The sequence below is a fragment of the Rhinoraja longicauda genome, chromosome 11 (genome assembly GCF_053455715.1).
Source record: "Rhinoraja longicauda isolate Sanriku21f chromosome 11, sRhiLon1.1, whole genome shotgun sequence".
NCBI classification, from domain to species: domain Eukaryota; kingdom Metazoa; phylum Chordata; class Chondrichthyes; order Rajiformes; family Arhynchobatidae; genus Rhinoraja; species Rhinoraja longicauda.
In genome coordinates this window covers 18,339,742-18,357,114 of record NC_135963.1, presented here as the reverse complement: position 1 = coordinate 18,357,114, position 17,373 = coordinate 18,339,742, and the positions used below count along the sequence as shown (strand labels likewise).

The 17,373-nt window shown below is 41.8% G+C and overlaps 2 protein-coding genes across 5 annotated transcripts in view; one reads left to right on the top strand and one right to left on the bottom strand.

The window, feature by feature from the left end:
- ttc4 (tetratricopeptide repeat domain 4) overlaps nt 1-9,695 on the top strand; it is a 21,845-nt gene extending 12,150 nt beyond the window's left edge. Inside the window, exons 5-10 of the mRNA XM_078408378.1 lie at nt 941-1,065; nt 1,852-1,938; nt 2,320-2,549; nt 5,320-5,404; nt 6,620-6,702; nt 7,694-9,695. Coding sequence (XP_078264504.1) covers nt 941-1,065; nt 1,852-1,938; nt 2,320-2,549; nt 5,320-5,404; nt 6,620-6,702; nt 7,694-7,793 — 710 coding nt within the window. The 3' untranslated portion in view covers nt 7,794-9,695. The remainder of the gene's footprint in view (nt 1-940; nt 1,066-1,851; nt 1,939-2,319; nt 2,550-5,319; nt 5,405-6,619; nt 6,703-7,693) is intronic.
- Nucleotides 9,565-17,373, bottom strand: LOC144598338 (transmembrane protein 205). Of its 4 annotated transcripts, none has more exons than XM_078408380.1 (4): nt 17,286-17,373; nt 13,322-13,465; nt 10,882-11,045; nt 9,565-10,045 (listed from the first exon to the last, which is right to left on the bottom strand). In XM_078408380.1, exons 2-4 carry the CDS (start codon nt 13,440-13,442, stop codon nt 9,743-9,745), a joined length of 588 nt encoding a protein of 195 aa, XP_078264506.1. In that variant the 5' UTR covers nt 13,443-13,465; nt 17,286-17,373; the 3' UTR covers nt 9,565-9,742. The 4 variants fall into 4 exon arrangements, with proteins under 4 accessions (XP_078264506.1, XP_078264505.1, XP_078264508.1 ...); XM_078408379.1 differs by lacking the exon at nt 17,286-17,373 and adding an exon at nt 16,160-16,712; XM_078408382.1 differs by lacking the exon at nt 17,286-17,373 and adding an exon at nt 16,081-16,709.

Sequence of the window (17,373 nt, the reverse complement as noted above, 5' to 3'; positions counted from 1 at the left end):
ACAATATAACTCGTGATTGGTATTGTCCTTAAATACTCATTAGTAATTACTTGTGTTGTTTTGTTCCACAGTTTGATTTTGATTCATAAGTTCATTGAGTTATACAGCATAGAAACATGTCCTTCGGCCTAACTTATCTAACCTAACCAAGATGCTGATCTAAGCTAATTTTATTTGCCGATGTTTGGGCCGCATCCTGCCAAATCTTTCCTATTCGTGTGTCTGTCCAAATGAAATTTAAACATTGCAAGTGTATCTGTCTTTGCTACCAGCTCTGTCAATGTATTCCATAGACCCACCACCCTCTGTGGAAGAATTTGTCTCTGAGATTCCCTTTAAATCTTTCCCCTCTCTTAAATCTAAGCCCTCTGGTTTTGGAATTCCCTACTCTGTGACTATCCAGCCTATCTCTGCCCTTCATCATTCTATAAACCTCTTGAAACGTCATCACCCAGCTGGCTTCACTCCAGGAGAAACAAACCCAGCCTATCCAATCTCTCCCTGTAACTCAAACCCTCCAAACCAGGCAACAATCTTTCCTGCTCCCTCTCTAGTCTAATCACACCCTTTCTATTTGTTTCTGCAGAAAGTTATAGCCAAAAAGTGTGTTGAGGCTTTAGTCATTAATATTTAGATAAACCAGTGCGACACAAAATCAATCAGAGCTGTGCTTGCTGATTCAGTTCCACCCATTCCCAATCATTTTGTTGTTCATTGTTTCAATAGAACAATTCTAAGAATCACTACTAGTTCCAGACCCATTTATTCTGGTCAATTGCTGATGGTTGCACATTGATAATTACAAAAGGAACAATAATTCAGGAACTTGCTTTGATTTCTAAATGTTTCACTGATTTCTTAACTGACGATTTTTTTTGCATAATGGTTTCTTCATTGGTATTTGCTCTGGCATCTTAAATTTTGCTTGTAATGTTGACAGGTGTCCTGTGCCACATTGAACTGAAGGATTACAGCAGTGCAATGTCATGGTGTGATGAGGGCCTCCAGATTGAACCAAAAGAAAAACAACTCCTTGAACTGAGAGCCAAAGCTCATAAGCAGAAGGTATGATTCTTTGTAGGAAAGAACTGCAGATGCTGGTTTAAATCGAAGGTAGACACAAAATGCTGGAGTAACTCAGCGGAACAGGCAGCATCTCTGGAGAGAAGGAATGGGTGACGTTTCGGGTCGAAACCCTCTTGAGACTGATGTCAGCGGAGTGGAACAGAGATAGAATGTAGTCGGAGACAGTAAGGCTGGTTGGAGAACTGGGAAGGGGGAGGGGATGGAGAGGGAGGGAAAGCAAGGGCGATTTGAAGTTAGAGAAGTCAATTTTCATACTACTGGGGTGTAAGTTACCCAAACAAAATATGAGGTGCTGTTCCTCCAATTTTCGCTGGGCTTCACTCTGACAATGGAGGAGGCCCAGAACAGAAAGGTCCAATACTCCAGCATTTTGTCTCTACGTATGGTTATTGTGTGTTATAAAATGATTGTAAGAGAGACTGTTATTGAGTGGCTCTGAATGCAGGAGATGTAGACACTGTATCATACGCCACTCCATGGTTACCAGAGACGGTCAGTGTGGTTCTCCAGGGCAGCAAAGAGCTTGCCGATATGGAGTGTTTGCTGATGAAACTGGTAACGTTCTGACATATCTTTATAATGTAAGAATGCCTGTGGAAATGTACGCAGACTCTCAAACACTCAATATTCAAAAATCTCCACAGCAGGGCCGAGACCAGATGACTTTAAGCCGCTATTTTGAATTGACGGTAAACCCAGTGGACAGATGATTTTCTGACTGTTTATGGCTTCTGGTGTTGATTTACTCTATATTCCTTTTGATAGAGGGTTGAAGAGCGTAACTTAAGGAAGGCAAAGTTGAGTGATAAGAAGGAATGGATGCAAGCAGAGGCATTACTGAAAGCCATCCAGGTAGGGAACGTGGGAAGAGATGGGAGAGGGTGGTGGGCGGAGGGGTAGGAAGAAAGGCATGTTTGAAATTAAATGCAAGTTTCACACAATTCAGATTTCCGATCTTTTGAATTGGCAATGGTGTGTGGTGACTGATTAAAGAAAGAACTTACTCTTAATTTTAAAAAAAATCTGGAGTTGGATATTGTGGAATCATCTATCCCACAATTAAAAGAATACTCTGCCTCTTCAAAGGGGATTGTCGAGTGCTTCCCAGTCCCAAGTTCTTGGTATAGTCTAGTTAATACCTTGGCCTCTTTAATGTTTATACGTGGAGATAGTGACATGATCATGCATTTTCTTTTTTTTTTGTGCTTTAGTTGCCTTCTTTATGTCCTATAGGAAAGAAAGATCAAATTATTTGAGCCTCCAGAGCTGCACAGTCAAACCTCCGATGATGAAAATGATGGAAAGGACAACAGCATCGTTAGGACACTGTTTAATGGAGTCAATGCTGAGAATAGTCATGTAGTACACCTGGATGAAAATGGCAGCTTGCATTGGCCTGTATTGTTCCTATATCCTGAGTATGAACAAATGGACTTCATCTCAGCCTTTCACGAAGATACCCAGTAAGTATTAAGCATAAGATTAATTTTTATTTTTTAATAAAATTATGCCATTGTCTTTTTGATGATAGGACATCACAAAATTATCTCTTGTCTAAGTACGATTGAGAGGGAAAAAATGATTCAGTAGAGTCAAATATTCCTGTTGGCTTATACTTTATTGCTGTTGATTTAAAAAAAAATGCTCCCTGACAAATGAGCAACAACTTGAAATTCACTTTTCTCCTTATTGAGAGCGTTAGTCCTTGTGGTATAGAGATTCTGCTGTTCTTGAGCTTACACCCATCAACCACCTGTATGTTTGCTGAGGCTCCGTAGGTCCCAGTTAAATAGCATCTCCAGAATTTAAAAAATCACTTTCAGATGCTCCTGTAGCTAACTACTCCCCGTTGTCAGAATTTCTCCAGACCACTAATGCTGTAAGATCATTGGCATTTTGATAAATTTTGTCTCCTGCTGAAATCTGGTTTTATTTGCTCCAACAGTAATGTCCCTTCATCTGGCATGTCTTTAAGCTCAAGAATGTTTTTCCAAAAGCATCTGCTTCACCACCCACCTTTTTGTAAGATTCTACTTAAAATCTACCATTGTTCAAACCTTTAGATATCTGCCCTAATATTCCTTGCATTATTTATTTTAAAAAATCTTTACTAACATCTGTATTACACAAATTAGGGTGTTTTGCTTCATTGGAGGTAGTATATCCTCGGATGTTATTGATAACCTACAACTACTGGTATCTTGCTATCTTTATTCGTATTTTATGCTGTGAATTAATATGAGACTGCTTTGCAACAAATGTATTTGAAACAATGGGAACTGACTGTTAATGAAGATGTCTTGAAGACAGTCTGTGTTACGGTCAAGGAATTACTGGGTGTTGTAGTGAATACGAGTGGTTACATTTTGGGAAGTCAAACCAGAGCAGGACTTTCACCGTGAATGGTAGGGCCCTGGGGAGTGCCGTAGAACAGAGGGATCTAGGACTGCAGGTACATAGTTCCTTGAAAGTAGCGTCACAGGTAGATAGGGTGGTAAAGGTGGCTTTTGATACATTGGCATTCAACAGTCAGGGTACTAAGTATAGAAGTCAGGACATTATGTTATAGTTGTACGAGATGTTCGTGAGGCTACATTTGGAGTACTGTATTCAGTTTTGGTCACCCTGCTATAGGAAGGATATTATTAAGCTAAAGAAGCAGAGACGATTTACAAGGATGTTGCCAGGACTTGAGAGCCTGAGTTGGGAGAAGTTGGGGAGACTCGGACTTTATTCCTTAAAGTGCAGAAGGCTGAGGGCGATCTTACAGAGGTGTATAAAATCATGAGGTGAATAGATAGGGTGAATGCACAGTCTTTTACTCCGAGTAGTGGGATTAAGAATCAGAGGACAGGTTTAAGGTGAGAGCAGCAAGATTTAATACGTACCTCAGAGCAACCTTTTCACTCAGAGAGTGGTGGGTACGTGGAATGAGCTGCCAGAGTAAGTAGTTGAGGCAGGTACTGTAAAAGTACTTTAAAGACACGTACATGGATAGGAAAGATTTAAAGGGATATGGGCCAAATGCGAGCAAATGGGATTATTTTATGTGGGCATCATGGTCGGCATGGATGGATTGGGCCGAAGAGTCTGTTTCCATACCGTATGAACCTGAGAATGCTGGAAATGCATTTACACTATGCCCAATGCTTATTTGAGGAGCAGTATCTGTTCTTCCATCTGGGTATATTCTTGCTATGTGGAATTAATTTCAAATTCTATAACTTTAGGCAAAGTGTTCCGTCTGTACCAGAACAGACCACTCCTGCTGCAAGTCATGCATCTGTGACATGGCTCTGTTTTTTTGCTCCCATTAACACAGGATATGGGCATGACTCCCAGGCCTGCATTTTAGATTTTTAAACAAATTTCCTTGTATTCTCACTCTCTGTCCTTGAACCAGGCAATCTCTGTTATTCATCATCATATCTCCTGTGGCCTCAGCCGATGAGAGAGATTTATTTTGTCTACCATCCCCTCCCCCTTCTCTTCCCTTGGAGTGGCGAAAAAACACTCACTGGCCTCTTTGGGATGGGGGTGGGGAAGAGAAATACATTTCTTCTTCTTCCATCGCACTGCCAAGGGGAATTAAATCTTTGTATTTTTTCTGCTGACCTAGAATAAATAGAAAATTACCATTATTTTATTACAAAAGTAACAAACTGCAGATGCTGGAATTACAGAAAATGATGAAAAACCCCCATGGGATACAGAAAACAATAGCGAGAGAGGAAAGCACCATGTCAACAATTCAGAAGAAGGGTTCCGACCCAAAACGTCACCTATTCCTTTCTCCAGAGACCCGCTGTTACTCTCACATTTTGTGTCTATCTTCGGTATAACCCAACATCTGCAGTTGCTTCCTACACAGGCGGCACGATGGCGCAGTGCCAGAGATCTGGTTTTGATCCTGACTACAGGTGCTTCTGTATCGAGTTTGTACATTCTCCCAGTGACCTGTGTGGCTTTACTCCAGGTGCTCTGGTTTCCTCCCACACTCCAAAGACGTACAGATTTGTAGGCTAATTGGCTTGGTAAAATTGCAAATTGTCCCTAGTGTGCACAGGATAGTGCTAGTGTGCAGGGATCGCTGATCAGCACGGACTTGGTGTGCACTGACTGATCGTGCCATTGAGCGCCTTCTATGTGGACTTCTAAATGTATTTTTATGAAATGTTGGAGGGTGAATTTTTATGTTTTATGCAAAACTAACATTGGTTGTTTCCATTTCAGGTTTATTGATCATTTATCAGTAATGTTTGGTGAGCAATTACCCCCATGGGATACAGAAAAAAAATATAAGCCAGACAATTTGAAGGTATGATTTAAATTATGTTGTCCAGATAAGAGAGTAAAAAACGATCTAAGTAGAATGTGACCATATAAAAAAAGCTAATTTGGACTTTTAATTTTCTTGTTTGGATAGCTTTTAATCTATATATCTTTAAATATAATTGCTGAATTTAGGAAGGAGACCCTTTTATTTTAGTTGAACTGCAATCCACTTCATAAACAACTTTAAGTACATTCTGGTCCCCTACAGAGTTCCCAGTACAGGACTCCCACCGCCTTTCTGCCATCTTTGGTACCAGAGCTTTTCTAGATGATCTGTTTTGCCGGATAGCAGAGGTCACGGCCTCCGAGAGGAGACTAACGGTACCGGAACGGTCTGCTAGGCAGCTGAGGTATTGGCTCGCAAAGTTAGCCTCGGCTATGGGAATGGATCTGCCAGCATCAGCTGGGCTGGAATTCCAGACACCCGGCTGCACGGGGGCAATTTTGATCCGCCGATCAGACGGAATTCCCGATGAGGTCGAGATTAGCCGTCTCATTTTGTCTAGGTGCCACATTTTTGGGGGACCTGAAAATTCAGGGGGAAGTATGCTCTCGCAATTTTGACCGGATTAAAGGAGATGCTGGACAACCAGTTGCTGGAAAATCAGTTCCAGACCTGTATTGTCATAATATCTGTTTGAAATCAATGAGTGCTTAAAAAAGGCAGTCTAGAATAGGAAATATAAATGATAGAGGTTGAAGAGGTAAAATTCATTCATTCATATATCTGTGAATACAGCCTCATAACATGCATTTGTAACCTTTCCTTTTAGTTTTTATTCTTGTGTGGTTTTAATTTACTGTTGGTTTTACTACAGGAGTAAGTTTGATGGAGAATAAGAACAAAACCTGTTGTACATGTTTATTTGCATAGCTAACTACATGCTGAATATTTTCACACACAATAGTCTTTGTATATCAGAATCCAATAGTAATGATCCTTTTACACAGAAATCAGTTTAACAAGTGCCATAAGTTATTGAACAGCAAGACAATTGGGTATACAAGTGCTTGTTGGTAGCCTTGTTAACCATCGTAAGATGCAGGAAGGAATGCTTTATCTGTTGCAACATCTGTAAACTAATTCACTGTTGTAATAACCAAGGAATGGGCAAATTATCTTAAATGTCTTTGGTAATATTAAAATATAACTGAAGCTACTTGATTAATGTGGTACTTGGAATATTTGTGGCCACAGCTGTACTTTGAAGATGAGCAGATGGGGGATCTTTTCCTGGTGGACCCAGTGTGTTCCCTGCGGCAGGTGCTGAGTCACCCCAGGTGAGTGGAATGTACCTTCTAGCCACGTACCTGCCTTCAATTCATGCTGCATCTTTTGCTGTTAATATTTTGTGGAGGCAGTGGAGGCCAGTTCGTTGGATGCTTTCAAGAGAGAGCTGGATAGAGCTCTTAAGGATAGCGGAGTGAGGGGGTATGGGGTATGGGGTATGGGGAGAAGGCAGGAACGGGGTACTGATTGAGAGTGATCAGCCATGATCGCATTGAATGGCGGTGCTGGCTCGAAGGGCTGAATGGCCTACTCCTGCACCTATTGTCTATTGTCTATTGTCTATTGTTCCACCTTTAAAGCAATATAGGAATATAGGAACTCCCCAATTTGCGTAATAAGCAATTTATGTTAACTCACATTTGCATAAGCAATTCTTTATTTCCAAGTTGCTCGTGCCGGTAGTCTCAGTCGCAGTGCACTACTGCCCTCGCATGCGGCCGTTTCCGCAAGCCAGTCAGCTGTTTTTGTGGATGCACCCACATGGTCTCTGTGTCGAATCGTAAAATGAACCCGTGCACAGTAGCCTTTCTGTCTCCGACTTGCGTAACATCCGACTTAAGCACGGGTCCACGGGACGTAACGCTTGCGCAAGTCAGGGAGCGACTATTCTATAAAAATTAGCGTCACAAATTTAGGAAAGAGCTAGGCAGTGGTGTGGCCTATCAGACTTGTCGTTTTAATCTATTAGGCATTAGTTATTAAAAGCAGTCTTTAGGCATTGGACTTTGGGCTGCTTTGAATTTTGGTCTAAAATTTCATGAACACCATTCTGAACTGTAGGGATTATTCAAGCTAAAGAGTTGGTAGCACACAAAATGTCTGAGTCGGGCATACCTTGCAGTCAAACCTGAGCTGGATTGTACTATATTTACCAATGCCATCCTTAGCCCTCAAAATACAACAGGTGCAAATATCTGCTACGACTTTGTGCTTTAAATGTTGATTCTTCTGTTCCAAACTTCTCTGAATCATTGTCTCTAGATACGTTGTGAAGGCTGGCAATCCAAGAATCATAATTCTGGTCAGAGGTTCATCGTTCTGTGAAGAATTCCTATCAGGCAAAAATCTTCAAGAAAATTAAAACGTCTATATTTGTATTTGAATCCAATCTATACCAGTAACTGACTTCTGGAAACTGAACAAAAATAAGGACTTTTTTTTGTTGTGGGTGAGAGGGCAGGAGAGTGTGTTGGGGAAAGGATCTGACTGCAACTCCAATGCCATCTTTTGTCATTCTTAAAATGCAGCAAATGCTGGTTTCATCATTTTAGTTAGTGGTTTTGAGCCTTTTAATATCCAGTTGAATCTCTATGATGAGCAACAGGGACATTTCTCTCAACAATCACCTGAAAATCAAAGTTGTGCAGATGCTGGAAATTTGAAGTAAGAGTGCTGGAGCTACTGAGGCCGGCCAGCATTTGAGGCGAGAGAGAATTCCTCTTTGAAATCACAACAGCAAAAGTGAGAAACCAACTTAGTTTTAAGTTAGAGGATGGAGAGGGACAAACAGAACAAAGGGGATTTCTGAGTGAAGTTACCAAAGCAATTCTGATGTATGCACAGTTGTTGAGAAATTAAATGGTTCAGTTGCAGAGAAAGAAAATGGGCATTAAATCTGCAAGCTACTGGCTGTAGCTGAAACATGAACCCAAAAGGGTAAAAGAAACTTGGGCAGGTACATGTATAGGAGGGATATGTGCCAAATGCAGGCATATAGGACTAGCTTAGATGAGGCATCTTAATCAGCAAGGATGGATTGGGACGAAGGGCCTGTTTCCGTACCGTATGACTGAGAAAGTTGGAAATGTATTGACACAATGCCTAATACATATTTGAGGAGCAGTACCTCTTCCATCTGGGTATAATCATGCGAAATGGAATGAATTTCAAATTCTATGACTTTAGGCAATGTGTCCTGTCTGTACCAGAAGAGACCACTCCTGCTGCAGGTCATCCATCTATGACATGGCTCCGTTTTTTTGTTGCATTAACACAGGACGTGGGTGTGACGCCCAGCCCTGCATTTTAGATTTTTACTAATTTGTTTGTATTTTCACTCGCTGTCCCTGAACCAGGCAATCTCTACCGTTCATCATCGTATCTACTGTGGCCTCAGCCTATGAGAGATATTTATTTTGTCTACCATCCCCTCTCCCTTCTCTTCCCATGGTGTGGGAAAACACACATACTGCCTTCTTTTTGGATTGGGAGTGGGGAAGAGAAATACATTTCTTCTTCTCCAGTGCTGCCAAGGGGCATGAATTGTATTTTTTCCAATTGATCTTGAAAATTACCATTATTCTATTACAAAAGTAACATACTGCAGATGCTGGAAATCGGCATGAGGTCAAACATTAGCTAGAGAGAAAATCACCATGTTAACCAATCAGGAGAAGGATACTGATGATACTGATTCTTTTCTCCAGAGACCCACTGAGTTACTCCAGAGTTTTGTATCTATCTTCGGTATAAACCAGCATCTGCAGTTGCTTCCTACACATGTTAACAATTCAGGTTGATACTGTACTTCACATTAAAACAGTTCAGAAGTTGTAGATCTCAGTCATCAGCATACACTGAAAGATTACAATACTTTATTGTAATGGTGCAGTGATGGGATTTTCAAGGCAACTGTGCATATGACAAACTTGTCCACACTGCCGTAGCCCAGATGGATTTATCACTGTTTGCTTACCGCCATTAAATTGTGAGGAAGGGAATGAAAGACCACATGCACACCCACCATTACACATTACCCAGGCAAGGACCAAAGACTGAGCTGGCCAGAAGAACCATCTCAATGATCCCAGCTGGCCTGATGCAATAAAATATTCTGAGTTCAAAGATTTTTGGATTTACTTATTTATTTACATACTGCAGTTGTTACTTAAAACAGTAATGGTGGAGAGATCCGTTTGGTTTGCTGCCCACCAGTCACCAAGACAGTGATTTACATTTCAAGTTCTGGATTAAAAATAAAACTTCTCCATATGTGACACCATTCCTTTGGGTATTTTATTCTAACCATCTTTATAATCTGGATAAATTGGCTGCCATGTAGTACAAACTTATCCCATTACAAATAAGACAACAGAGATTACATGAAGAGGAGGCATTGTGATAGAGTGCAAGTTGTTTAGAAAACGCCTTGTATTTGGGGTTGCTCTCTTTCAGCTGGTTGTAGGCCGCTCTGTTGGTTGACATTCCGATATCCTGACCAAGCCCACAACTCTTTTCAATCAGATGCATGTCAGCCATGATTTCAGAGGTTATCTTCCCAAACCATCGAGCGTTGAGCGCAGCAAAAGTCACACAGATGAACAAAATTACAATCTGTAAGAAATTGGTATAAATAGTATGAATTAGTACCTCTGACTAAAGTCGATTCCTACATTGCTGTCAATTTAATGAAGGGTAATATCTACTGTGGGTTACAAAGAGCACAGACATATCACAGATGGATAATATTGCATATTTGACAAACCATGCCCCCTAACAACTACTACTTAGGATATTAAATCCTCTTCAAAATAGACCAAGAATATAACGCATATCTGCATAGCTCGTTATGCATAGATAAAGATGCTATAACAAGCATCTGTGCAAGTGAGCAGACATAACTTAACAATTTACATTCTTCAAGATGATTACTGCAGTCTACACAATAACAAAGCCCTCCACTATATTTTTTTAAGGACAGTGTTAAATATGCTTTGGATAGAATGACAGACTTGCATACCCTTCCCTCGCCCTCTCAAATAACGGGCAGAAGAGGGCATTCCAGAAATTGCCAGTAAATAAAAGTGCTGGTGTCCAGTCAAGAAATATAATAGAATGTGAACTTGAACTTCCCAGCTCAATGTCTTTGAAATAAAATCAGATACCAGAGTGCATTTCAACCACAATAATGGAGATCATCTCAGGACTCTCCACAAAGGCAAAAAATAAAAGAGCTGCACCCCCCCACATTTGGTTCAAAGTTGCAGAACATGAAGTTACATACAGACCTTATGCATGATTCAAACTCACATTGGAAAAAAATGGAATGAGCAAGCCCCATCTCCACAATTGAAAAGATGCTTTCTATGGGCATCATTTCCAATGCTACCCATCTTTGCACCTGTTCATTCCAAATCACTTCTGCAGTTGATTAGTTCTGTGCATGGTACCTGAAATGTTTCCTCTTCGTTTAACTGCTCACTGGGATGATGAATCGCAAAGATGATTAAATTAAAGAACGCGCAGGCACACCCAAGGTGAAGGTAGGATGGAAAGAGTTTGCTCTGGATGAAGCCAAACGTGTGTCTGGTGAGATTGTTGCCCATGATAAAACCTGCAAAAAGGAACAATGATATTGACCCTGAGGAGAATATTACAAAATGGACAGTAGCTTCTCATAGCAAGGGGAGACCCTACACCCCCCCCCCCCCCCCCCCACTATCACCACACCTCCCCACCCCACCATCACCAACTAGTCAGAAAAATGAACAAAAGACATCAGTCTTATGCTATTCTAATTGTAAGTGCGATAGTGAAAAAGATAAATGCAATCTACCCATGAATAACCTTCCAATGCTTATATTAAAAACATCATGTACCAGGCAGCATAAGTTTATGTGATAGGAGCAGAATTAGCCCATTCGGCCCATCAAATCTACACCGCCATTCAATCACAGTTGATCTATCTTTCCCCTCAACCCCATTCTCCTGCTTTCTCCCCATACCTCTGACACCAATAATAATCAAGAAGCATCTCTGGAGAACATGGATAGGTGGTGTTTCGTGACGGGACCCTTCAGACTGATGTAGTGGGGGAGAGGAAAGCTGGAAGAGAAGGGCGCGGGACAAAGCCTGGCAAGTGATAGGTATTGCAAGGGGAGTGGGTGATGTTTTATAGGCAGATGGTTAGACAAATGCCAGAGATGAAAAGAAAAAAAAGGTGTAGGAACAGGATTGAAGAGGTGGTGCAAATTATGAAGAAAGAGGTAGAAATAGTGGTTGAGGGGGGAGATGGTGGGAGGAGAGGAGAAATGGATGCAAATCAGGAGGGGCACGGGACAGGGGTGGTGAGCTGGAGAATTTAATGTTCATACCATTGGGTTGTAGGTTACCAAAGTGGAATGTGAGGTGTCGCCTCTCCAGGCTGTGTGGCTTCACTCTAGCAATGGAGGAGGCCCAGGACAGAAAGGTCAGTATGGGGATTGCAGGGATAAATACCTGAAGAGGGGGTGGTTCGGGTGGAAATGAATGAGTGAACCAAGGGGTTGTGGAGGGAGTGGTCTGTGTGGAAGGTGGAAAGGGGTGTGGATGGGAAGATGTGACGTGGTGGGATCATGTTGGAGATGGTAGGTAATGATGTGATGGATGCAGAAGCTGGTGCGGTGAAAGGTGAAGACCAGGTGAACTTATCCTTGATGCATTTGTGGGGGAGGAGGAGTGAGGGCAGAACTACAGAACACTGAGGTGACGTGGGTGAGGGACACGCCTCACCCACGTGACAGCAGGAGGGGGAGGGGGGGGATGGACTATGACTAAAAAAAAGGACACCTGACATGTACTAGAGTGGAAAATCTTGGGAGCAGACGTGGTGGAGATAAAGAAATTGAGGGTAGTGGATAGCGTCTTTGCAAGAGGCAAGGTGGGAGGAGGTGTGGTCTACATAACTAGCTCTTAGGGCTAGCTCTTAGGGCTAGCAGAGTCAAGGGGTACTGATTTTGAATGATCAGCCATAATCGTATTGAATGGCGGTGCTATCTTGAGGGGCTGAATGGCCTACTCCTGCACCTATTTTCTAGGTTTCTATGTTAACTGTGGATGTCGGTGGATTTGTAGTAGATGCTCATCGATAATTTGTTCCCTGTGATGGAAATAGAGAGATCAAGAAAGGCTGCAGATGTGTCAGAGAGAGTACAAGGGAATTTGAGAGCAGGGTAGAAGTTAGTAGTAAAGTTAATGAAATCAACCAGGAACCAGCACTTAGTGTAGCACTTCATAACCTCAGAACCATCCAAAACAAAGCAATACCCTAATACCACCCTATTATTGTCACCCTATTAACCCTAAACATTGATTGGAATACAGTGGTTGCAATCTACTGGCGACAAAATATATTGCAATTATTAACTTTGGCAATTTTGACAGCACTCTCCACCAAGCAGGATAAGGCAGCCAACGAGCGAGAACACCAACATCCTCACACAGTCCCTCTAGTTACTCACAATGTTCACTTATGTAGCCGTTCTTTTGTCATTGGTCTAAATCCTGGAAATCCTTACCCAAAAGCACCGTGGAAATACCTTCAGCAGAATGATTGCAGTATTTTTTTTTTAAAGCAACTAATCGAAGGATCATCATGGATAGTTTGCCATGGGCAATAAATTGTGGTCTGGTCAGTAAAGCCCTGATTCTGAAATGAATTTTTAAAACGTCCTTGAGAAGGACAAGCTGCTTTCTTAAACTACTGGAGTCCCTCTTGTGAATGTCTTCCACAGTACTATTGGCTACATGTCCACCAAATTCCACCAAAACTTTGTCCATTGCTGGGGGTCTGCCTGAAACGAGTCACAATTCTTGAAAGGAATCAGTGCAGCAAAGAGGAAAAACACCTACCGGATATAAATGTCACCCATATCTGCATCCCCCAGAATGTGGACAGGAAAATCAGGTGTAGAAGTTTTGCAAGTGTTGTGGGCTCTCCCTCAGCAGCCATGGCAATTGGCACAGATGACATCAGTAGGCAAGGTAGGATAAAACCTACATCAAGTTAAAAAAAACCCAGAAAGACCATGGAGAAAGAAAATTAAATTGCATGCAAGATGACTATCTCCAACAATCTATGGTGAGCAGAATACAAAATATGATGTGGTAGCTGTGCCACTTAGGTTATTGGTAGCATCTCACCTGAATTAAGAAATGGATTTGAGCTGGATTCCCAGATAGGTTGGAGACAGGTTTTCTGTCTCACAAGGTAATATAGGCAGTATCACAAAATGCTGGAGTAACTCAGCGGGTCAGGCAGCATCGCAGGAGAGAAAGAATGGGTGACATTTCGGGTCGAGACCCTTCTTCAGACTGATGTCAGGGGAGGGGGCGGGACAAAGATAGGATGTAGTTGGAGGCAGGAAGACAGTGGGAGAATTGGAAAGGGGGAGGGGAAAGAGAGGGACACAGGAACTATCTGGTTAGAGAAATCAATGTTCATACCACTGGGGTGTAAGCTGCCCAAGCGAAATAAGAGATGCTGTTCACTATGGCACAGGGGGAGGCCCAGGAAAGGTCAGACTGGGAGTGGGAGGGGGAGTTGAAATGCTGAGCCACCGTTAGTTTTCTCTAACTTCAGACCTTAACCAACCTGATCGCCCGGTGGCTCAGCACGTCAGCACCCACTCCCAGTCTGACCTTCCTGTCATGGGTTTCCTCCATTGTCATAGTGAGGCCCACTGCAATTTGGAGGAACAGCATCTCACATTTCGCTTGGGCAGCTTAAACCCCAGTGGTATGAACATTGATTTCTAACTTCAGATAGTTCCTCTGTCCCTCTCTTCCCCCTCCCCCTTTCCCAGTTCTCCCACTGTCTTCCTGTCTCCAACTACATCCTATCTTTGTCCCGCCACCTCCCCAGATATCAGTCTGAAGAAGGGTCTCGACCCGAAACATCACCCATTCCTTCTATCCTGAGATGTTGCCTGACCCGCTGAGTTACTCCAGCATTTTGCGATACCTTCAATTTGCACCAGCATCTGCAGTTATTTTCCTAGGTAAGATAGGCATATTCATATCCCACCCACATCATCCATTCACCCTAACCCAAATGCATCCCAGCTTCTAAGTCCAAGACAGTTCATGACCAGTGTTCTTTTTCACCCTGAACTAAGCTACAACCCGAACACTCTATCCCCATCTTGACTGCCCATGTTCACCTCCACATGGCACTAACCATCCCCATACCTTGGTCCTCACTTCAGTTCCATGATTCATGGAATTTCCATTCACACTTCCTGTGCTCCAAAGACAACAATCCTGTCCAAAGATCCCTACCACAAATTCCAAGAATCACATTCCACTGATAAAGAATTCCAATGGAAAGTCGGATCTGATGCTCTTCTCTTTCCAGACAATGTCTTATATAATGCTGTGCAAAGATCCCTACCACAAAAAGGGAGGGTGAAAAAGAACAATATTGCCAGTGCTTTCTGGTTTTAACTTTAATTTCATTAAGTTTCTTTGCAAGAATATTAAACATTTTTCCTTTATGCTTTTTTCCCCCATTTCTGTTATCCTAATTTTTTTTACAGTCCAATTAACTAATCTTTCTGTTATGAAACAGGAGCATTTATATGCAAACACATAACCCATTTTAGTATTTTTAGATTATGTTAAACCTGCAAAGGCACAAAAAGTTTTTTTTAAACTTCCATTTAATAGAAGCTCTTGTATTTCAAAATGGTTACATGGCACTCAGCACATTTACGTGGACAAATCACAATAGATCGCATTTTAACAAAAGCATTTGCTTACATTCAGTCAACAAAGTAGCAAATGCCAGGCTGAATTTATGCCATTGCTGTTATCGTACTTTCAGTGTATCGAATAGCACCCTCCCAGCTTCTGAGAGATGAACACAGCAGAAAGGATACCAACTAGGATTTTTGGAAGGGATTATTAACTAGTTGCTGATTGGTTGTTGCTACATTTATTTCAGTTATTAATGATTTCTGTGATTACACAACAGTTTGGTGCTTTGCATCATTGCAAATGTCAATAGGAGAGTAGTGTTTGCAACATTTTGTTTGCTGTTCTCTTGCGAAAGGGAAGACAGGATTCACAGAAACTACATTTCATTCACTGTTACTGGAGTTCAGTTGGCAGAGGGGGCTCATGATTTTGCCAGAATTGCTGGTTTTGCTGTGGAGAACATCTCTAATTACAGATGCAGCATTGTGGGCACGGTACACCATTTATGTGGTGGCACTCAAAAGAAACACTCCTGAACATGTAGTGTGTGGAGCTTGAGAGGTTGGCATTCTTCTAACAAGCATGATACCCTCTTTCCGTAGTAGTCCACTGCACAAGCTACATCTGAGCATTATAGGATTTCAAAGGGTAAGCCAATAGCCAGCATGGGATACTTACCAATAACACGATGATAACTCTGGCATACAATCCATACACAGTTGACAATCACATTAACATACAAAATATAAAAGAGCAAACCACTGGCATGCTGAATTACTTCCCTGTATTGGTTCAATATACTTGTATTGTACCAAAGTATTCAGTGGAGTGCATGACCAGATTTAAGGTAGACGACTACACAATAATAATAATTATTATTATTATTACAACTAGAGGACAGACACAGAACTTACCAGCAACTGCACAGTAAGCAGCAAAGGAGACGGAAATCTAGAGAAGTTTTCTCTCACTTGGCAGTCCACAAGTACTCACCCAAGTGTGGCATTAGTAACAGCTATCGCAATTCCCCATTCGCCAACATCCCATATCTGACATACTCCGAGTGTGGTGCAGACTGGATGATGTGACCGTCGTGCTTGACTGGATGGCAGTATGAGCTTCCAGCGGAAGTGGGTATGAAGTTTGTATCAGTGCAAAGATGTGGCGGAGTACATATATTATTATATAAAGTCCTGACTGAGGGATGGTAGGTAAACCATTTTTTCTCCATTCACATAACCCTGTGAACATCTGGTTAAAGTTGTGTATTCATTCTGTGGACTTCAGAGCTTCGGGCGAAGTCAAGTGAACAATTGCAGTTACAATAATTTGTTTTGAGAACCATCGTCACAATTACAACTAGGACTATGATCGTCTAAGGAGTGCTTGCAACTTTTAGTTTAAGGTAGACCATATTTCTTAGGGATTGAATTCCGGAACGTCCATGGCCAGGTTTTGTCACAAATTTTGCTTTATACATCAACAATTAATTAAGTGTTGTGGCATTGGTTAATGGGCTAGACTGGTGACATCGTGTGTTCTGGTGCCATTATGGGAAGCGACCCAACAGTACGAATACAACATTCTCGAATTTCTTTATGTTCGTTCTGACGTGATGTCTATTGACCAAGTCCAGACAAAGTGCTTAGCTAGACTTTGGACAAGCAACTCGAAATTATGGAAAGCTGAGTTTTAAGTATGATCTTGGTGAAGTTGATGGGTACAGGAGAGGAAATGTCTGAAACGTATGCTGGGGACGATCGATGTTTCGCGGCGACTGTTTAAGTACAACGTTAGATCTGAGACTCATGTAAACAAACAATACAAACTTTAACAAAACTAGTAAGTTTGCATTCACGGACTTTCTCCAAAACAAGGACATTTCCAAAGCCCCCTAAACAGATACGACATTCAAAGACTAAGGTTTTCAGATATAGCTTTTTGTCTCCAGTTAACATTTAGATTTTTAAGATAAAATATTTATGGATGAATCACTTGCATTTAGGGGGGGGGGGTAGATTTTGTAATTTCTAACACCCGGTCAAGGAATATGTTCTTGAAGTTGCATTTGGCACGTAAACAAGCATTTTGCCAAGCTTTTGAAGGAGTGAGAACTTACCTATTGACTTCTCCTGTCCTCCGATCCCCACTACACACCATCGCTCTCAGCCCATTCTCATCCCAGCCCAACGCCACTCTGATTGGTT